The sequence below is a fragment of the Gadus macrocephalus genome, chromosome 17 (genome assembly GCF_031168955.1).
Source record: "Gadus macrocephalus chromosome 17, ASM3116895v1".
NCBI lineage: Eukaryota > Metazoa > Chordata > Actinopteri > Gadiformes > Gadidae > Gadus > Gadus macrocephalus.
In genome coordinates, this window is record NC_082398.1 from 1,953,514 (window position 1) to 1,975,720 (window position 22,207).

At 47.7% G+C, this 22,207-nt stretch overlaps 1 protein-coding gene and 1 long non-coding RNA gene across 2 annotated transcripts in view; both read left to right on the forward strand.

Moving 5' to 3' along the window:
- adgra3 (adhesion G protein-coupled receptor A3) overlaps positions 1 to 7,610 on the forward strand; it is a 37,787-nt gene extending 30,177 nt beyond the window's left edge. Inside the window, exons 13-19 of the mRNA XM_060035535.1 lie at positions 353 to 578; positions 1,128 to 1,336; positions 1,739 to 1,863; positions 2,533 to 2,656; positions 4,308 to 4,453; positions 4,867 to 4,962; positions 5,504 to 7,610. Coding sequence (XP_059891518.1) covers positions 353 to 578; positions 1,128 to 1,336; positions 1,739 to 1,863; positions 2,533 to 2,656; positions 4,308 to 4,453; positions 4,867 to 4,962; positions 5,504 to 7,238 — 2,661 coding nt within the window. The 3' untranslated portion in view covers positions 7,239 to 7,610. The remainder of the gene's footprint in view (positions 1 to 352; positions 579 to 1,127; positions 1,337 to 1,738; positions 1,864 to 2,532; positions 2,657 to 4,307; positions 4,454 to 4,866; positions 4,963 to 5,503) is intronic.
- A 1,554-nt stretch (positions 7,611 to 9,164) lies between these two features.
- Positions 9,165 to 11,142, forward strand: LOC132445554 (uncharacterized). Its single transcript, XR_009522639.1, has 2 exons — positions 9,165 to 10,690; positions 10,912 to 11,142. It is a non-coding gene; the product is annotated as an uncharacterized LOC132445554 (long non-coding RNA).
- Positions 11,143 to 22,207: the final 11,065 nt, after the last annotated feature.

Sequence of the window (22,207 nt, forward strand, 5' to 3'; positions counted from 1 at the left end):
CTTTGTGCCAACAGAAAAACATTTAGTTTTGTAAAGTTTTTAAGTTACACTTTTAGTAACTTCTTAAGTTACACTTTTTAGGGGTGTAGACATTTCGACTCGTCAGAAATCATCAGTTTTGTTTTAAACTTGCATTATGTACGTTTTCTACTGTAGCTATTTACACTTTAAAAAAATAATACAAACTAGAAAGTTTCACAAGGATACAACGTGCCCATCAAAGAGTGAATCCATCTAGGGAATTGTTCACAGCGATGACTGCAGCTCCACCTCCAGCCACTAGAGGTTGCTTATTGGGAAACGTACATAGTGCAGCTTTAATTATCATCCGTTATTGTAACTCTTTCCCCAGAACACGGTACTGGAAGCATCCCTGCAGCTCCCGTCCTCTCTCCTCCAATCACCGGCTGCCGCTGCTGTCGCCGGGCAGAGTGACGACTCCATTGCAAACGTCTTCAAGTTCTACCTGTTGGCATTCCGCAACGGCAAGTTCTTCCCGTCCACGGGGAACTCCACGCTATTGGCCGACGGCGGGAAGAGGCGGAGCGTGGCCACGCCCGTGGTCATGGCCAAGATAGGTCAGTGGAGAATGATTGGCGGATAATGATGATGTCACGATGAGAGCCCGACCGATACTGGATTTTAGGCCCCATGCCATTTCCGATATTAGGGAGTAAAAGATTAGCGATAACGGCGAACCGATACATCGGTCGGGCTCTGATGATATGATAAAGGGTGTCCCAAGTTTTTTTTCAGGTGTAGATGGATCTTGCTTTACGCCTCTGAGTGCAAGAACTTAGTTAAATTCCTCCATTTTTTGGGACAATGTTAAAGCCTGTATCGTTTTTAATATTGTTATTTATCACACCGATTCAGACAATGCAGATGTTATTAAGGAGCAGGTGGGGGGGGTCAGAACATCTTGCTCATGGGTGCCTACAGGGTAGATATCGGGCATCGAACCCCCGGTACCTTTTTGAACCAGGAGTCAAACACAACAGCCTAAACAGTACAACGTCCTGCCCCAAACGGAGCATACAGTACATCAGACTCTACACAAATGCAGGAAAATCAACCCTGACTCCATCTTTTTAATCTTCACCTCGACATCATCCCCCCCCTCGCAGACGGCGTCCCCCAGCACGGCCTTCGCTCGCCGGTCAACGTCACGCTGCGCCGCTTCGCCCGCGGCTCGGACGCCACGGCGGCCTTCTGGAACGCCAGCGCGGCGGGGGGCCGGGGGGGCTGGCAGGGCGAGGGCTGCCGGCTGCTGTCCCACCACGACAACTTCACCACCATCTCCTGCGACGCCCTCGGGAACTACGGCCTGCTCATGGTGGGGATTGGCCCTGGGGTTGGGGGGGGGGGGGGGGCGGGGTTTGGAGACTGTCTGGTCCGTTATGCGTGTGTTACTGTGGGCGGACTGCACTGTATGTGGAAGACTTATTACCTCGTTGTTTTTATTTTTTTATTTTTGAATCTCTGTATTCCTGGTTGGCAAACAAACCCTTTAAACAAATGTGAGAAAAAACCTCTGAAGTCATGTGTGCATCACAGTGGCGTTGTCATAAAGACTGTCCTAACTAAACACCTCTCTGTCTCTGTGTCTGTCCTTGTCCCTCTCTCTGTCTCTCTCTCTGTCTGTCTGTCTGTCTGTCTGTCTGTCTGTCTGTCTGTCTGTCTGTCTGTCTGTCTGTCTCTGTCTCTGTCTCTGTCTCCCCCCCCCCCTCCCCCCCAGGACCTGAGCAGTGTGGAGCTCTTCTCCCCCAGCATCCAGCCCCTCCACCCGGTCACCTACGCCACGGGGCTGGTGCTGCTAGTCTGCATGCTCACCATCATCATCAGCTACGTCCACCACCACAGGTACCCCAACCCCCCCCCACCACAGGTACCCCCACCCCCCCCCCACCACAGGTACCCCCACCCCCCCCCCACCACAGGTACCCCAACCCCCCCCCACCACAGGTACCCCAACCCCCCCCCCCACCACAGGTACCCCAACCCCCCCCCAACCCCCCCCCCCCCCCCTATGAGTCTCTATGGGCGAGGTTTGGACCAATGGGATTCTTCAATAAAAGATCAGTAGAATTGCTTTGGTATGGAAATAAGTTTGATAAGCTAGTGGTTTTAATTTATAGTAAACTTTTTTTTTTACATTAGTTTAGTATAACTTTCCCTTTTTCATACAAATGCACTCTCAGATAACTAGTGTGTGGCGCTGTATATCCTTATTTTAGCAATCTTTGAAATGTGCTTACGGGTTATATACCAATTCAGAAGATCACTAGTTAATTTATCAAATAGACAGTGTATTTCTAACTATGTTTCTAATCTAGTTAGAAATATACAAACACACAGAGATCCTAACACCAAATATTATAATATAAAATAAATTAGAGTTCATATTCACTCAAGTTCAACCCCATTATTCTTCATCCCTTAACCCATCATGACTGTTAGGCTGTTCCACTGTCAACCCCACTCTCGACCTCCGACCTCCGACCCTTAACCCCGCTGGTCTCGTCCCATCAGGTCGGTGCGCGTCAGCCGTAAGTTCTGGCACATGCTGGTCAACCTCTGCCTCCACATCCTCCTCACCTGCGGAGTCTTCATCGGCGGCATCAACCAGACGCGCTACATCAGCGTGTGCCAGGCGGTGAGCACAGCGCCCCCACCCAGTACCCCAACCGTGACCTCACCCCGAACACCACCCTGAACCCCACCCAGACCCCCACCGTAACCCCAGCCAGAACCCTCCCTGTTCTCAGTTCAGCAACCCCACCCAGAACCCCAACCAGAACCCCAACCAGAACCCCACCCAGAACCCTCCCTGTTCTCAGTTCAGCAACCCCACCCAGAACCCCACCCAGAACCCTCCCTGTTCTCAGTTCAGCAACCCCACCCAGAACCCTGCCTGTTCTCAGTTCAGCATCCCCACCCAGAACCCTCCCTGTTCTCAGTTCAGCATCCCCACCCAGAACCCTGCCTGTTCTCAGTTCAGCAACCCCACCCAGAACCCTGCCTGTTCTCAGTTCAGCATCCCCACCCAGAACCCTGCCTGTTCTCAGTTCAGCAACCCCACCCAGAACCCTCCCTGTTCTCAGTTCATCAACCCCACCCGTTACCCCACCCGTTACCCTCCCTGTTCTCAGTTCATCAACCCCACCCAGAACCCCACCCTGGTCTCAGTTCATCAACCCCACCCAGGACTATGTTCTCAGTTCATCAAACCAGTCATGCTGGGTAGGGGGGGGAGACGTTTGGAGGAGAGAGAGGGAGAGGGGAGAGAACGAGAGAGTGGGGGGGAGGAGGGAAGGAGGTTAGAGAAAGTGAGGGAGGCAGGAGAGGGAGGGCAGGAGGGGAGAGGGAGGGAGGAGATGCCGGCTTTGTCTCCCCCTCGGTTGTCGCCGAAGGGTTCCTGGCTCCTTCCTGCTCGCTCGCTCCATCTCTTACTTATCCCACCGTAACCACGGCGCGGTGGAGAGAGTTTGGCGTTTTCTTTTGTCTTATTCTCCATTTTCTTACATTCTGCCTCAAGGGTTTTGGGGAACATTTCTCCCCAAACTTTCCCTGCAGAGTAAAAGTTATTCCAACCCCGAGTTGAACACTCAAATACTTAAACCTGTTTCACACCCGCCGTCACTTCGGTTGAATCCGAGACATTCCCTCCTTTGTGTTTCCCACATTTCAAAGATAAGTCCCTTGGTTGATGCGCTGTGGGAGGGTGGAGTAAACAAGCCTTTTGGAACCAAAGTGATGGCTACAGAAAAAAATAAAAATCAATATATTGTATGATAATTTAGATGTTCACTGGAGACCGTTAGCATATAAAAGAGAGAGGGTGGGAGGGAGATGGGGAGAAAGAGAGAGGGCGGGAGGGAGATGGGGAGAAAGAGAGAGGGTGGGAGGGAGAGGGTGGGAGGGAGAGAGGGGGCGAGAGAGGGAGATGGGGAGAAAGAGGGGGCGAGAGAGAGGGGGCGAGAGAGGGATAGAGAGAGGGGGCGAGAGAGGGATAGAGAGAGAGGGGGCAAGGGAGGGAGAGACAGAGAGGGAGAGAGAGAGGGAGAGAGAGGGAGAGAGAGAGAGAGGGGGGGGGGGAACCTCGAGGCGCCGTAGTGTTTTTTGTTGTTTCAGCAGCGATAGTTCTCTAAAAGCTCAGCAGCTGTGTCGCACCCTCTGCTCATGTTGTCGATCAACCCGGAGGGAACGTGTTTCACGAGGAAAGAGGAGTTCACGTGGAACCTTGGGTTTATTTCACGAGAGAGAGACATTTGTTGACCGCCTGAGCGTCCTCCTTCCCTCCCCAGGTGGGGATCCTGCTGCACTACTCCACCCTGGCCACCACCCTTTGGGTGGGGGTGACGGCGCGCAACATCTACAAGCAGGTGACCCGCAAGGCCAAGCGCTACGAAGAGCTGGACGAGCCGCCCCCTCCCCCCCGACCCATGCTCAGGTAGGGAGCCCGTGTCCGTCGCTACGCTAACAAGCTAAGACGCTAGCTTCCTCAGAGTTCAACCGATATGTTATGATGCTGGTTGTCTTACCCTTCTTAACATTGGTGTTAAACTATTTTTTTCATCTAAATACTTTTTCAATATAAATAAATATAAATAATACACGTATATTTATAGTCACATTCAAATGAGTAAGAATCGTACATTGGTGCACAAATAATACTTCAAACACAATTATTTCTCTTGTTGTGTTTAGCGGCAATATTCATTTGTCCACCGGGTGTCAGTGTTGGCACCTAGTTTCAGTCAACGTCGTTATTTTGTAACCTTCCTGCTAGTTCTACCTTCTAAAGTGCTGAATCTGAAATGCTTCTTCAACTCTCTACCTCTTCTCTTGTTATTGTTTTGACAGGTTCTACTTAATTGGCGGAGGGATACCCATTATCGTTTGCGGCATCACAGCAGCAGCCAACATCAAAAACTATGGCAGTCGGATCAATGCGCCGTAGTAAGTAGTCCACAGCAAGGTTTTGACATGTTTCTGGCAATAATATCACGGGAAATAAGGTTGTTTTTCTGTCCTGAGCCAGAGTTGTTTGTGGAAAGTGATTCATTGATAATTATCCCTAAAGTTCCCCTAACACAAACCAACGCAAAAATTAAACGATACTAAACCTCCCTTTCATTAAAACGAATTTGAATAGGTGATGTGTAGTATTTTAAAGTCCAACGTGTTATATTTCAACAAGCTCCTAGCTTCAACTAACCTGAACATAGCCGTAGACCGTGCCATAGTAAGTAGTCCACTGCAATGTGTGGGCCTGTTTTTGGCGACAGTAACAAAGGAAACCAGTTTGTTTATCCGTCCTGAGGCAGCGTTGTTTGTGTGTGGCGTTGTTTGTGGAAAGTAAACAATTGATAATTATCCCCAAAGTTCCCCTGATACAAACCAACACACAAATGAAATGATGCTAGTACGTTGTTTGTTGTTCTGGGAAGACCTAACGTGTGGAGTTATTAATAATGCTAACGATGTTCCCTGTGTCCAGCTGCTGGATGGCGTGGGAGCCCAGCATCGGGGCCTTCTACGGCCCGGTGGGCTTCATCGTGTTCGTGGACTGCATGTACTTCCTCAGCATCCTGCTGCAGCTCCACCGCCACCCGGAACGCCGCTACGAGCTCCGGGAGCTGGGCGAGGACGAGGAGGAGGAGGAGCGTCTGGGCTCCGGCGGCGGCGGCGGCGACCGGCACGCCAGCGGCGGCGCCCAGCTCCGCCTCCCCCTCGCCGTCCGCCTCCCGGCGTCGGACGGCCCCCGCGGGATGGCGATGGCGATGGGCGGGGCCTCGGCGTCCGCCCAGCCCTTCCCCGTGGCGGTCTCCGCCCTGGAGAACGAGCACACCTTCCCGGCCCAGCTGGCGGGCGCGGCGGGCGCGCTGGCGCTGTACGGCGCCCTGTGGGTGTTCGCCGCCATGTCGGTGTCCCAGGAGCACCCGGTGGACCTGGCCTTCACCTGCCTGTTCGGCGTCACGGCGCTGGCGCTGGCGGCCTTCATGACGGCGCACCACTGCATCAACCGCCTGGACATGCGGCGCTACTGGGCGCAGGCCTGCTGCTCGGGGCGGCGGGCGTACTCGGCCCGCCGGGAGGACGCGCTGCTGCCCGCGCCGGGCACGGCGGCGGCGGCGGCGAGCTCCACGGCCGGGTCGCTGCGGCGCGGGACCAGCGGCGAGCCGTCCCGCTGCGGGCAGAGCAGCGGTGCCGACTCGTCCTGCACCAACCGCAGCGCGGCGGCGGCGGCGGCGGCGGTCGGCGCGCGGCCCACGCCGCAGGGCAGCAAGCTGACCAACCTGCACGCCGAGGCGGCCCAGCTGGGGAAGCCCGCCGCCGGGGGGACGGCCGTGGCGGGGGCGTCGGCTCCGTCTGCTCCGTCGCCCGCCCTCCTCCTCCTGGACAACAGCCTGACGGAGCACTCGCTGGACAACGACATCAAGATGCACGTCGCGCCCGTGGAGGCGCAGTTCCGCCCCAACCCGCCGCTCGTCGGGGGGGTCGTCGCCATGGGCAACGGGCACGCGGGGGCGGGGGCGGCGGCGGCGCGGCACCACAAGAACCGCGCGCGGGCGCACCGCGCCAGCCGGCTCACGGTGCTGCGGGAGTACGCCTACGACGTGCCGACCAGCGTGGAGGGCAGCGTGCAGAGCGGCGCCCGCAGCCGCAGCCACCACCACCACTACGACGTGGCGGCCAGGAACAGCCGCAGGGCCGCCTACATGGCGTACCGCGAGCGCCACCAGAGCCAGCTGCAGCCCGACAGCAGCGACAGCGCCAGCCTGCCGCGCCGCGGGCGCCCCACGGACAAGGCGGCGCCGGGGGCTTCGCCGCCGCTGGCGAACGGCGTCGTCGCCGGAGGAGGGGGTGGTGGTTTGGGAGGCGGTGGGGAGGGAGGCGATGGTGCCGGTGAGGGCGGGAAGGCGGGGGTGTCGATGTCGCCGGGGGGCGGGACGGGAAGCCCGCCGGCGCCGGAGAGCGAACAGCAGACGGCGATGGCGACCCCGGACGCCACCGACCCCGCCACCGCCGCCGCCGGCTCGGGTTTGAGTAAAGACGCAGGCGGGCAGGCCACTCCCACCCGGTCGGACCTGGAGGGCCAGCCCAAGTGGTACGGGTTGAACCTGGTGACGGGGCAGAACGGGACGAGGAGGGAGCAGGCGGCGCTGCTGCTGAACACGGACAGCACGCCGGGCATCAAGACGGGCTTATGGAAACACGAAACTACCGTGTAGCGGGGGTTTCCACGCCGACAGACTGCACCAAGAGCTCCTCCTCTCAATTGTGAAGTTTATAGTTTTTTCTTTTGTAGAGATTTCCAGATTGTATAGTTTTGTTTTTGTTATGGAAAAAAAAGAAAATAATTATTGGACACCAAGTGATATCCTTTTTCAGATCGTTGCCGAGTCGATGAATAACCATTTTTTTGTAAAGGGTCTATTTTTATATAATTAATCCCAAGAGTTACACGTTTTTTGAGTTGTGTCGAACAAAAGAACTCTGCGGTGTAAATGCCGTGGCAGCCCTGTAAATATCCACCTTTGGGCATACCTTTATGTTTTTGTTGTAGTTCTGCCGTAAAAAATAAACCCAAAGTTCCATGTGAACTCCTCTTCCTTCGTGAAACACGTCCCCTCCGGGTTGATCAAGATGAGCAGAGGGTGCGACACAGCTGCTGAGTTTTAAAGAATTATCGCTGCCGGTAATTGGTGCCGTTTTTTATATTTATTGAAACGAAACAAAAAGCACTGAAACGCCTTCAGGTTCCACGACAACGTGTGTGTGTGTGTGTGTGTGTGTGTGTGTGTGTGTGTGTGTGTGTGTGTGTGTGTGTGTGTGTGTGTGTGTGTGTGTGTGTGTGTGTGTGTGTGTGTGTGTGTGTGTGTGTGTGTGTGTGTGTGTGTGTGTGCAGTGATCCTAATAGTAGGATGTGAAAACTGAGTGGTTCCTATTATTTTGAGCTTGATTGTCTTCGTGTTCTGAGGTAAATGTCATACAGCCGAACTATCTTTGTCCGTATTCACGTTACAGGTGTCATCTTGGTCTATAACGGAGCATTTTGGAGCAGTGTGCACTAATATAATCTTTTAAAATACTTCCAACGTCCCGTAAAACCTGTGTTTTGAAAAGTGTTTTTTGAGTCATGGAAAACAATATAAGGGTGGCTGATACTTTCGTATAGTGTCGAATGTTTCGTTATAGTAATAATCTGTGTAGATATGTTAATTTACATAACGTAATGTACCTGGGAAACTGCGCCAGGTCTATGGTTCCCTACCTTTTGTTTCAGGCCTTTATAACAGGACTAACAGTAGGGGCGAACACGGTTAAACATTGGTCCGTAGGCCTGCCAGCGCCCATAATCAGCATCATGAGCTCCTCCCAGGGGTGGCGCCTCATCCCTACAGTAGCCTGTTTGTCGGTAACAGGGTGGCCCGATGCTTCTACCCTCTGATAAAGAGAGCATCTTTCACCGGGACACTGATCTACCGCCCCAGCGACCGGGGCTACGGCGTGCTGTAATAAGACCTCTGAATTATGAATGGGCGGCAGTCTGTCATAACTTGCAGTTGGGAGAAGAGTGATCTTGAAATAATGAGAAGGTTCTGGGTTTTCTGTGTGTCTTTTGTTAACTGCAGCATGTCAAGCGGAGAGCCGATCAATTATCTGTGTTGCTTGCAGCAGGCTTTGTGTTTAACGGTCTATTGGCTTGGTGGGTTGCTGGTTATTGCCTTAAGATTACATGAAGGAGGGGGATCAATACTGTATTGGATTTCTAGGTTATGTCGTGTTCTTTGAATGTAGAAAAAGCTAACACTACAAAACGTCGAACATTCAGATGTGTCAGGACAGCTTTAGTGTTAGAAAACAACTGGCTTCATTGTTTCTGCTCCAGTTTGGTTTTCACTCCATGGGAATCTTGGCTTGCATGGTGACATTGCAGCGTTTCTAGAGGCAAAGTATTCTGCTGTATACAGTTTTTCTAATCGCTCTCCCTGCTGCCTGGAAAAAAAGCATCAGGATGTATTATGAACATTTTCCTCTGGAATGATGATTCATATTTTGTAGTGTAGCCATCTGCAGTGAATGTTATTATCAACATTAACTGTCCATTATATATAACCTACAGCCTGCATACAAATCATCTATGAACTATGACCTAAATGCTTCAATCATGAACTAAATTCTCAATGATACATTTAATATAAGTCATGATATTGGTAACAACCTCCGTTGACATTTCGCACCTAGAAATAGTTTGTGTCCAGAGCTCTAAAGGCAGCAAAAACATGATGAATATCACCCTGGTGGGAAGTACATCAGACTACTTTCAAAATGCCAACAATTTCTCTAAATATCCATGAGCAGATGAAGATTTGTGCACTCAAACCCCATGAGCTGGAACTCCAGACAGATGTGTGGTGGAACCGTGTCGTCCTGACAACCCCACATCTGTCTGTCTGCGTCAAGAGTCCCTGACCCTCAAGCTATCAATCTGGAGTGAAAGAAGATCTCATCCCTGTTGTATAATCCAATGGAGAGAACAGCATGGATAGCCGTGTAATAATTGCATGAATTACTTTAGTTTATTTCCGCGAAGGTAGAGTGTACATAAGGGGTCTCAAACTCGAGGCCCGGGGGCCAATTGAGGCCCGCGGGATGATTAATTGTGGCCCCCTACTTGAGGTTTAGTGTTAGTGCGGCCCGCGCATTTTTGTCAAACGCATTGCTTGCCACGCCTTTTTTATCACTTGTGATAGGGTGACCAGATGTCCCGGTTTTGCCGGGACAGTCCCCATTTTGAGTTGCGTGTCCTGATTCCCGACAAAGCCAAAGGACGCTAAAATGTCCCGGTTTCCAAAACCACTATGAAATGTCCCCTGTTGTCAGCGATTACATAGCCAACGTGATTTAATTATAGCCCGATCATTAACTTAGATTGGGTCAGTTGTGCTACATCTTTTTGTGGAATACTTGATGTGGCCCAGCCTGACCCAGACTGTACCTCCAGCGGCCCCCAGGTAAGTTGATTCTGAGACCCCTGGTGTACATGAATGAATCCACATGGTATAAAAATGCCACATTTAGCCAAGAGGCTTTTTTTGATCAGTAGTCCCTGGCCAAGATGTTTAAAAAGGCTTCCTAAAGTACACCAAGGCAAAGGCAAAACAAAGTATGCGGTTTTATGATTGGAAAAGGACAGTTGCTAACACTAAAAGCAGTAATCACAGATATACATATAGAACACCAACGGATTAAATCTACTAGAACAACAGTGCAGGACATACAACAAGCCGCCACAGAAAAAATACTTAAGTATTAAGTCCATACTACTCATGTTTAGCATCACCAATTCAATGGGCCCGTTCTTTTTAGAACGGGCCCATTGAGTGAGGCCGAAGGTCGGCCTCACTCCCTCTCTTTAGTCAGACACATCCATGCCATATTGTCCCTCATAATACTACTCTCTTTGCAGTAAAAGGTTAACCTCAAAACACCTTTGTCGCAGGAATGCTGCTATCAACAAATAACGTTGTTTGGTGTGTGTATTTTTCTAGTTGTTTGAACGAGACCCAAATCAAAGGCTGGGTGTGGTTGAGAACGTTCAGTTGCACGGCTTCTTCATGTCGATAAACTGGCCTGCCCTGGAGCGGAGAGAGGTGCATCCCCCTTCAAGCCCAAAGTGGTACGTTCCTCTACATAATTGTACCCTATACATGATCATTATTAATTCTGAATGAACATGTTATGTATTATACAAATAATGTTGCATATCTAAGGGTACATAATTAATTGTACATAATATATAGAGCGCAGTACATCATTATGTATAGGTTTCACTAGCAGACTAGCATCATGGTTCAACTAGCATGCTAAAAGACCGTCCCCTTCCCCAACGAAATGCAGAAAGGCCCAAATGACTGCAGCAACTTTGACGAGGAGTTCCTGAACGAGAAGCCACGCTTCTCCCACGCTGACAAGAACCTCATCGACACCATGGACCAGGCAGCGTTCGCTGGCTTCTCCTTCATAAATCCCAAACTGGAACGCATGGTGGCGAAATGAAGAGCCAAAATGGCTATGCTGAAAACATTTGTTCTATCCATGCACACTACTGGTACGCCTTATCGTTCAACTGAGTAGTTAAAGAAAAAAAATTTCTTTCCAGGCTCTCCTGAAGAGTGTGACTTTAAAAAATGGGAAAAGGCATGATATTGGCTGGTAAATGATGTAGCCCACACCAGACTCTGAATCATTGATGAGTAACCTGAAGGAAAGTCTGTTGAATGTCTTTAGCCTGTACAGAATACTGCTACAGTATATCCATCAATGCTGGTCTATACATCAGGGATTTTCTCTATTCTATTCGCTTGTCTCTTAAGCTTAAGATCACACATATATCATGTCTCAATTGTCTCTATAGCTATAGCAAAAATATAGCAAAAATATTCTAACCTTCAGCGAAAGGATTTTAACTTTGTGTTCTGACATCGTATTTGATCCATAAAACGTGTGTACACACTGGTTACACACACTAGTCCACACTGCTGAGGGAAGTGTTGTGGTGATTTTGCTGTAACCCAGTGCGTACATCTGGGTTCTGTCTGTTTTACCTTGATTGGCTGCGTGCTCAACGCATACGTGTTCAGAGTCACACCGTCCAGTGGGGCTGGCTAGGATCAACGACGACACCAATAGAAAAAAGATTGTTACACAAGCACAATAAATAAGACATTCAGTACTACTATACTATATTTATCCTCACAGTAGTACAGGTTATGTTTCTTGGACGGGCTGGGGATGAGTACAATGCTGCATATTGAGTGCAGATATGATCCATCCATCCTGTCCCGTCACCCTCTGTAGGATTTACATTTACGTTTAGTGCATTTAGCAGACGCTTTTATCCAAAGCGACTTACAATAAGTACATTTGTCAGAAGAAAGATATTCATTGTATCACTGTCGATACTACAAGGATGTAGTAAAGTAAGTAGTAAGTAAAATGTATTTATAAAAGCGTACATAGTGCTGTACATAGTGCATTCAGCAGGCAAAGATGAAGGCACAATAACATCAGAATAAAATACAAATAAAAGACATGAAACCGGACATCCACACAACAAAGGCAGTAGTTCAGAGGTCAGATAGTTAATGGGGAGGGAAGGCAAGGTTGTACAGATGGGTTTTGAGCCTTGATTTAAAGGCATAAATGGAGGGGGCATGTAAAACTGTCCTTATCCGGCCAGTAAAACCGGACTCCTCATTAATTCAACCCGACTGTCATCCGTCGTCCTCCCGGGCGACTGTGTGTCTAGCCAGCCATGAGACTCACCTGAACAGGTGCTTTGATATACACAGACACCTCAGAGACAGGCGTCGTTTGATCTGCCTCACTCTGTTGTTTTCATTGCATCGAGGGTTTTCATTGATTTGTATTCATTCGACTGTGTTTGTACCTTAACAGGTTGACAAGATAAATAAAGAATGTTTCCACCAGTCTTAATATGTCTTATTTCAGCGGTGAAGATCTAACTATAGAACATTAAAACACATCCTAATCTTGTTGTCGGCTGTTTTTCTGCAGATAAGAATAAGCATACTATTAGCCGAGTACAGTTATTTATTTCCCATGGTTTGGTACTTTGTTTGAATAAATAAAGTCTGTATCAAATAGGGTACATTATAAAAGGTGTATCTTTTTGTTAGACATATCAAAATGATCTGCATAAGAAACGTTTTGATTGACCGAGACCTGCGTTGATTTCTATTGAAATATCTTTGATAAATATATTTCGTTGTAACCTATATGCTATAAATAGGATAGGACCGATGGATGCTGATGCTCGGTCACGCGAAGAGCTGAGCCTGCACAGAGGGCTGAGCGCGCGACATATGACAGACCAGCGTTGACGCGCCTACAGAGACGCGCCTCACAGCAGCCCGCTGGAGAAGAGAGGAAAAGCACTTTACTTTTCGCTTTAAAAACCCATTCTCGGAAAAAGATGTCTCAGAAAAGGGTTGAGAGTAGTTCGGCCAGAGTCGATGGTGGAGGTTCTACAGCTGGTAGGACTGTATTTTACTGTACTTCCATTGGTTGGTTTGGCCAACTTTGCATGCAACATGTCCCCGTTTTTGAACGGTGTTTTCACATTAGTCGTGATTGGAAATCGATGCCTTCACTTGCGCCTTCATTTGAAGAATATGCCCTTCTTTAAATAGTTAGACTAGTGCTCCTAACAATGACATGTAACGATACAGGGTTTAATCGGTGCTTAAGGTTGACGTAAAGTGTTGCCATTCCACGTGGTCGTCGTCAACGTGCGGTTTCTTACCTACTCGTGTTACTTCCGAGTTAATTGGCATGACCTTTTAAAGTGTTAAGTGTGATCAACCACAGATTGTTATATACTGCCTTTCAACTGCTTTATTAAGATGTACGATCTTTGCGTTTTTACTCGTACATTTCCTTTGCACCTAATTTATGTTAAACTCTGAATCAGGTAGATTTGGTTCAACGCGTGCACCCATGCGCGCACTAATGTTTAATTGGCCCCTTGTCAGCGAGCGTCCTCCCTTGGCGCGGGAATTTTCCTCAGAGAGAGAGAGTGTGTGTGTGTGTGTGTGTGTGTGTGTGTGTGTGTGTGTGTGTGTGTGTGTGTGTGTGTGTGTGTGTGTGTGTGTGTGTGTGTGTGTGTGTGTGTGTGTGTGTGTGTGTGTGTGTGTGTGTGTGTGTGTGTGTGTGTGTGTGTGTGTGTTAAGATTTCTTGACTTTGATTTAGCTTCTCTTGTGTGGCTTGAATACAAAAACATATGTTCCAACCAAACATCGTACCATCAATAATAAACTTTTGATTTAGCCTATAACAAATAGTGCAGAGTACACTGAGACATCCTTTGCATAGAGCCTCGGAGACATAAGAAGATCAATTTGAGCTGGAAAAAGAACACATTCATAAATCCAGTCGTCCCCACGGGATGGCATCGCTCTAAGTACTCTCCTGACACACGCAGTATTCTAGTGAAACGTCTCTTCATATTTACTCTTTTATTTTTAGCTGCAGAGGGAAATTTTCATCTCCCCGGGAGTCAATTTGTATGCAAAACAGGCAATTGTGGGGGACAAGAATAAGAACATGAATAAGAATCGCATAAATATTGTGCACAGTACATTTTTAAGTCGTTCTTTTCCGTTCTTTCTTTTCCGTTCTTTTCATGTCACTTAAAAGTGACATGAAATAAGAATCAGAAATGTGTTACACATTTTTTTTCCCATCTTGTGACACTGTGGAGGTGTCGGTATTAAATCAGGGCGAGAAATACAAATCTGGAATAAAAAGTCAAAGAAAATATTGATTCAACGTGTGCCATATTGAGTTTGTACTGGACGCGCTGACGTGAATTCACCTGAATTGCCTAAACTTATTGGTGCCTCGCCGCCAGTGATAAGTCCTCCACATGGCGTTAAAATAAAAATACCACGGGTAAGCGGTTGGCATTTTTCCCGTCACGATTCATTCAGTCTTTGAAACCAAGTTTATTAGTCTTTTTATTTATTTTTAATAAACTTCTTCACAACTTCACAGTGGTCCAAACAATAACTTTCCCTATGGGCTTCCAATATGGCTCCTATTCTGGGGGATCTAAAAGGGGAAAAAAGGCATCTTGTTAAATAGTACAGCTATACCCTGGCACTTGGCTGTGGCACAAACCACATCATCAGTAAGGTAACTAACTTCCTCTTCCTATCTTTAACACGAGGTAGGTTTTGGTCATGGTCAACATATCTTTACTCGACTCTTTGTGTCTGCACTGGTACACCAGAATCACGCAGACCCACAATAAAATGTTACCGTTGTTGTTGTGTTTTCCTACTGGGAAAAGGGCCTATTAGCCCCTGAATCAGAGCGTTAAATAAACTCTCAGAGGAACTCACAAAACTATTGTCAGCAGACAGCGTTATGGCGGCCCCTGGGCAATTATCAACGAAACGTTGGCAATGAAGTGCAAAACTTGGTGATGAATCTGCCGAGGGAGGAACTGAAGCACCATGCTGTCTAGGGTGGCGTTACTTCTCCAGATCTTCACTGACATTTGAGATTTTCAGCCTAATGAGGTATCATTTACATAACGACACGTACTGCTTCGAAATAGCAGCTTTGAGTTTTGACAAAAGCAATTTGTTTCAAGAATTAAATTCTCCAATATGCTGTTGTTCCTCGTACCTGTAAACTGACCACTATTACGGTTCAGCTAAGCGAACCTTTCTAATCTACAATACACTCCATCCATTAATATCTCTCTCACTCACTCGATCACACATAAGACCCAACTGGGAGAATCTCCGTTGGGTGCCATGGATCATTATATGGGAGTCAACTGCCCCCTAGTGGGGTGTCTCCTGCTCCTTCATGCGCTCTGTTGTCAGCAGAAACTTGGTCAAAGCACTCATTAATTGTGGCAGAGATTTCCCGTATAGGTCCCCCCCCCCCAGAGCACATTCTGTTTGTTTGGTTCCATCAGGAGAACGAGACCATCTGCCCAATCACACCATCTGCCTTGGGATGCCGAGAGAGAGAGAGAGAGAGAGAGAGAGAGAGAAATATAAGGGGTTGTGGATGGGAGAAACGCAAAGTGATTTGATCTTGAAAAGGCAGAGCTGTTGAACATTAACACGTGTAGGAACGGCCCCCAGGTCCGAGCGTTTGAGTAGGGGGGAGAGCGAGAGGACCGACGGGTTTGTGCTTGACTGTGCGCCAGAAGAAGTGGTCACGTTGCACTGTCTTTCCATGTCCATGAGCCTCCTCCCCCAAAGATATGGAGGGGGGGGGGGGGGGGGGGGGGACCGTTGATTTGACCTCATGACAAATCAACGGAAACTTATTCTGCTTCTACTGAGGATTAGACTATCAAGTTTATCAATGCCTGGTTGAAAAAAAACGAAATGAGTAGGTATATTAGAAAACCTTATGGGATTGAAAATAACTTTCCGAGCAAGGTTTTGCCGTTTCTTAAAATAAGAACGAGGAACTTGTTTTTTCAAACAGTGTTTTCTTGTTGGATGTGTTTCGTGATGTGTTCAAGGACTTACTGTCACGTCTCGTTGTTTAACACTGTTTTACAACAGTTTGAGAAACAGCCATGATTTGCTGTTCATGACTTTAGTCTGTATTGTGTTCTCAATCCTGACGACCATATGTAGATATTTGTTTTAATGCAAGCGCTACATCAGCATTCATGAGTTACCAGAATGACATTAATTTTGGGTGACACTTAGTTTCGACTTAGGGAAAATAACACAACTATGACATTTTCATCAAACAATGCAAGATATGCAAATATTTGCTGACCGGCTCGACAATTAATGGCCACAATATTTAAATGCTGCGTGGTGCAAGTTTTGTTGATTGCCTGGGTTTATATTCCATTCACAGTCCTCCTTCCACGCTACACTGCCTCATTCCTTCAAAGTTATTTCTCGAGTCAGGGGAAGTCGTTTTTAATTGGGTTCTGGTGTTCACTTAGTGGTTTGCTGCGGTGCTTCTTGGCCTTGTATCACAGCCTACGGTTTAAGTCTTCATCAATGGGTTTCTTACTCCAGAAACCCGCCACTTCCCCCTTGCTGGTACCACTTACTTGTTAGAAACGTTTCACCCTGCGTGGGATATGAAGTGGGTGTGATTGGGGGGTTGTCGTGTGCCAGCCCCACCCCTTGTTGCCTTGTTTCCCTGCTGTGATGCTGTGGTATTTCTGTCGCAGGTCCGTCTCAGTGGGCTAAAATTAGCATCGATTTGATGGATCTTTTTTTATACGCATCACCATCGTCGTTATATTTTTATACTCTTTTTATTGTGTGTGTGTGTGTGTGTGTTTGTGTGTGCGCGTGTGTGTTTGCGCGAGCGCAACTGTGTTACTGTTACGTAATATGTAAGGTACATTATTGTGGGCGTGGATGATGATTTGTTTAAGCAGCGTCATCTGACCCAGTCTGATTGGACTCTGCGGCTGGTGAGGCTGTACACCTGTTGCTCGGTGAGTAATCAGTGTGCACAACCATGCCTCCTTTGTCTGGAGGAGTCTGGTAAAAGTCACCTCGGTGGAGGGTAATAAGTGTCTTGGTTACAATTGACATTCATAATTTCTCCTCACCCACCTTGTCACTGGATGAAAATCCTCAGAAATTAATTTCAAAGTAAAAGCCTGTTTATCAATAGACGGTTTACTCTTGGCATGTGTCAAAGCACAAGACCCTTGGAAGGTAAAACCCCTCATACTAGAAAAGTGTTGGACCAGATGATGACGCTCGAGTGAAGGCCTGTCTTCAAGTGCGTTTTAAGAAGTTCCATGTCCTCTAATGGTACCAGTGGCTATAGTCTTTGCGTGAGATTTCCTGAAAGGACATTGGCTTCAAATGAATAACCTTTAGTGCCGTTCTGAACAGGGTTTGCTAATTGGGATCGAGCAAGAAGTTAATGTGCTGCGCTGTCTGTTGGTAAAGATTATGACGTTCATGTCTCGTGTTTCTCCTTCGGTGGGTTTTTAAGTTCTTCAGGTCCCTTTCAATGCATTTCTCCGCTTGGTATCTAAAGTATTAGTTCATGTAGTTTCTCTTCACTGCCAGCAATGCAGTGTGATATACTGCCATCAAGTGGTTGTGCAGAAGAAGTTCACTCTATCAGGCGATCGGACTGAGTTCATCTTCTGGTGTAGTACTGCTAAACACAGAGAACAGCTATGAACAGTGGAAATAGACCCATTACTGACCTTGTTTAAAAGAAAGACACCAATAGCAGATTTTATTGACACAAGTAGCCACAGGGAGACAGATTTCCAACAGATTTATCAAGATGGCGTTTTCAAAGCCCCTCAAAGCCCCACAGAGACGAGGACTGCTATTGCCCATAGTTCTATTTAGGGATTGACCGATACCGATTTTTTAGGGCCGATACGATACCGATATTTTTTCCTCAGCCTTAGCCGATACGCCGATACGCCGATACCGATTTTCTTGAGCCGCGTATCGGCCGATACCGATACACGTAAAAACCGCGAATATCGGCCGATAATATCGGCCGACCGATATATCGGTCGATCCCTAGTTCTATTACACGTTCCGCCACCACAATGAAACACGTCGGCCCCCAAAGGCGGGCTCCCCGCTCATCTGAAGCCAGGCTGGCACCGCGGGCGCATTAGGAAGGCACTGTCTGAGCCCGCTGATAAAGAGCCACAGCTCTCGGAGAGCAGCAGGCGCTGGAGCTGTGTCATTTGTACTGCAGGCATTCCAGCACATCGCCTCCTGAACGGAGACGTACGCTCAACCTCAGAGGACTGGGTACAGGGGGGGGAGCTGTCTCAGCTGCAGCTGTTGGGGAAGTGTTTGAGTGTATCATGTGTTTAGGGGGGATGCTGCTACTGCCACTAACACACACACACACACACACACACACACACACACACACTGTAGTGGGGAATAAAATGACCGCGGTTGTGGGAATAAGGGTTGCCTCATTGCGTTCATTGAAATGGCCATATAGGATGAATAGGAATAGCGTAGAAACCATTAGGGAAGCGGGAGCATCGCTTCTAGGCTGACCCGTAGCTCACACTGATTGGGCGCTAGTTAACACATGAGGCCAGAGGCACACTGCACAGCACTTTATTTAATGCTCCGCACCATTTCCCTGCTGTGCACGGTACCTATTTGTTGCAGCCCTGGCAAACGAGGTCACGATGAGAGTGTGTGCATCACCCTGGCCTAGTTGGCTTATGTGCTGCTACGTATCCAGCTGGATAATGTATTGCCACGTCATTTCCATTCAGTTTGGGTTCGTAAAAAGAGCGAAACGGATAGCGAGCACCTGGGATTCCTCCGCCAGCTGACGACGTGAGACTGGCCAGGTGTGGCTCGTCACACTAATTGAGTGCGTTTAGGGCCTTTTTAAGCCCCGCGAGGTCAGGCTGCTCTGAGGCTTTCTATTGGCTGGAGAACACGCATGAGAGCGCTTCCGTGGTCATGGCAACGGTTCGCTCGGAGGCACGGTGGGAAAACGTTGATGCGTTACAGTTTTTGCTGACTCTGCTGGGATGAAACTTTCTCGGTAGTGGATAATCACCCCTCTAATGGCGGACTGCATTATCCTTTGGAGGAAGGAATGGGCCCATTGCCTGGGGTTACAGTAATCTTTATTCTTTAATGTAGTTTCCTTCTAAACATTACTGGCTACAAGAATGGCAGTTTCTTTCCCTTTAAATTATTTAAAGTTTTGCTAGTTCGATGTTATGGTTTTGTGAATAAAGCAGTTGACAGAATGCCCTCGTTGTAGAAATTAACAATACGTTGACCTTAAATATATATAGATTTTCTTTATTATACTTGGACGATGGAAGCTACTTGAAAAATGAAAAACTTGTCTGAAAAGACTATTTAAGGGTCTCTCTATTTAATAGTTTAGAGTTTGACCCAGGCTACTGAACCTAGAGGTGTATGTCATTTCATGTAATGTGTACTGTGTGTGACACTCTGCTATTGGTTGGTGGTGTGACCGCCCCTTCTGAGTCCACCCCCTGTCTAGTGACAGTCACTCTGGTAGGCGTCGCCCTATTTGGTTGGTCCTCCCTTCATTTTCAAAATGAACATTGTTTCTCGAAATCTTTTCTGAATTCACACATCTTGCTAAAAACAACACAAATACAAATGTAAGGAACAAAATGACTGTGTGTGTGTGTGTGTGTGTGTGTGTGTGTGTGTGTGTGTGTGTGTGTGTGTGTGTGTGTGTGTGTGTGTGTGTGTGTGTGTGTGTGTGTGTGTGTGTGTGTGTGTGTGCGTGTGTGCGCCCACCCACCTGGCCTGAGTCACACTGAATGGACTCTGTTGTGCATTGAGCAATCAGTGCACATTGAACACTCAATGTGAATGCACACAGGTTAAACCAGCGATCAACACACACTCACCGCCTGGGAGACACCTGCTCTGTCAAAGGGTCCTGCCCTGCTAAATATGTACAGTAGAAGCTGTCTGTGTTAGGCTGGAAATGGAGACGTTAAGGTACCACCATAATGGATTATAATTAACAGTCAAGCCAAGCGTTTTGCTTCGGCATTTTTTTTAAGACATTTATCCTTTTTCATTGATAAATCATGTGGGATTAAGGTGGTGACATCATCAGCCCGACGTTAGCATTCATCTTGGCAGCGTGGGCGTCGTATGGCATTAACACGAGTAATGATTACCACGGTAACCCATGAGGCGGGGATTAATGTGACGTATCGATTTCTAACCCAATCAATGGGTGTCTGCCTCGAGCGGTGGTAAATAAGTGCAGGATTATTGTTTCACTTTACAAGACATCGATACTGTACCTATTACAGTAGGCAGGCTCACGTTCGCGCGGCCAGATGTACGGGTTCTAGCGGGCGCCTGGTCCCAGATTCAGTAACCACTTGCTGTGAGTAGAATCAGGCACGGTCAATGAGGAGTTGTCTGACAGACCCAACAAAGTTAAGTCTTAGCTGACCTCTTCCGAAGCTGTATTGCCAAAGTACTAACCGTCATGAGGCAAAAAAAGCTTAAACTAAATATCGCCGTAACTGATTTATCAGTATCGGAAATGGAAGGTAATGTTCATAATAAGGACCAAAAGAGACCCAGGTGCAACTAGATGAAAATGATGGCAGCATGGCTATTATTATAAACTATTTATTTTGCACCTTGGGATTTTGGCCGAGTCTGCTGTGGGATGAACACACACACACACACACACACACACACACACACACACACACACACACAGTGCTTTGCAATGCTGTCAGTGGCCCTCAGTTCCCAGCATATGGCGGGGCCTTCTGAGACTCGATGCACAGACACGTGCCTCTTTCTTCTCGAGGGAAGCAGTTAAAGACTCAGCAGACAGCCCTCTACCATCCCATCCCGCCATCATTGGGAAGGTATCATGAGGAACGTTGTTCAATTGAAGAGGAAGTTCAGGTCTGGCTTTTGTTTTAGCGTGCCTTTTCAGTTTACCATGGCAGAAGTTGGATATAGTGTCGTTTGTCAGTCAAGTTGATCTTTATTAATAAATATACAATAACACAAATATACAATTGACAACAAGTAGAGGGTAGCATTAGTTGAATCATTCAAGTTGCATCGGCTGTAGAAATCCAAAGCAGAGTATATTATAATGAATGTAAGCCACAGTTAATGTCCGGGCAATATTTCAGCCCTCCTCTAGTCTTAATAGAGCTGTTAAATCTCCTTCCCTGAGGTGTCATCCACTATTATCTTCAAAGGTAACTGGGACGTTATAAAGCTATACGCTAGAAACTACCCATTAGTTATTCAACCGATCCAATTGGATGATTAATGAGAACGCTTTCGGGGCTGCCGGTGAATTAAGTAAGTATCGGTTTAATTAGGCTGTCCCGTCTTTTGATGTATTTGGACACCTTAATTAAACTGATACTTGCTTCATTTTCAGTAGGACTGTTTCTTCTTCACTCCCACAGACTTAACCATCTTCCTATTCACTTTAAACTCTCTCAGGGGCTAGATGCTTAGCATTAGACGACGTGTTTAGGACTCGATCCATTTTCTCTCTTCAGCCATTTGTAGAACTTTGGTTCTCTTTTAGTTTTCCTTTTTGTGGTCCTGCTCAACGTATCGGAGTGTGAAAGGCATGCTGGTCTCTTCTCCTCATCCTCTTCCTCCTGTACAAACACGTATGCTTAATAGTCTGAAGTCTAGATTGAGGTCGGTCGGAAACACGTGTGTGTGTGTGCACAATGCGACATGCACAGACACATTACACACACGAACACACAGTAAGACACACACACACACACACACACACACACACACACACACACACACACACGCACACACATACGCACACAGTAAGACAGACATACGCACTAAGACACACTCACAGTAAGACACACATACACACACGAAGACTACTGGTGCAACGGTTCACGGATTACCCGTGATCCGTACGGATCAACCCTCACGGTTCGGGACGCAAGTGATCCGCGGATCGGCTGATAAAAAAAAAAAAAAGTGGTGCGTTCACGTGATCAGTGCATGTTTAAAGGACAATTCCGGTATTGACAACATCATCAAGTATCGTAGTGAAAATAAATCCGATTGAAACGGAACCAGACGTGTTTATGTTTGGTTGTAGTCTTTTCGCTCGGTTCTCCGT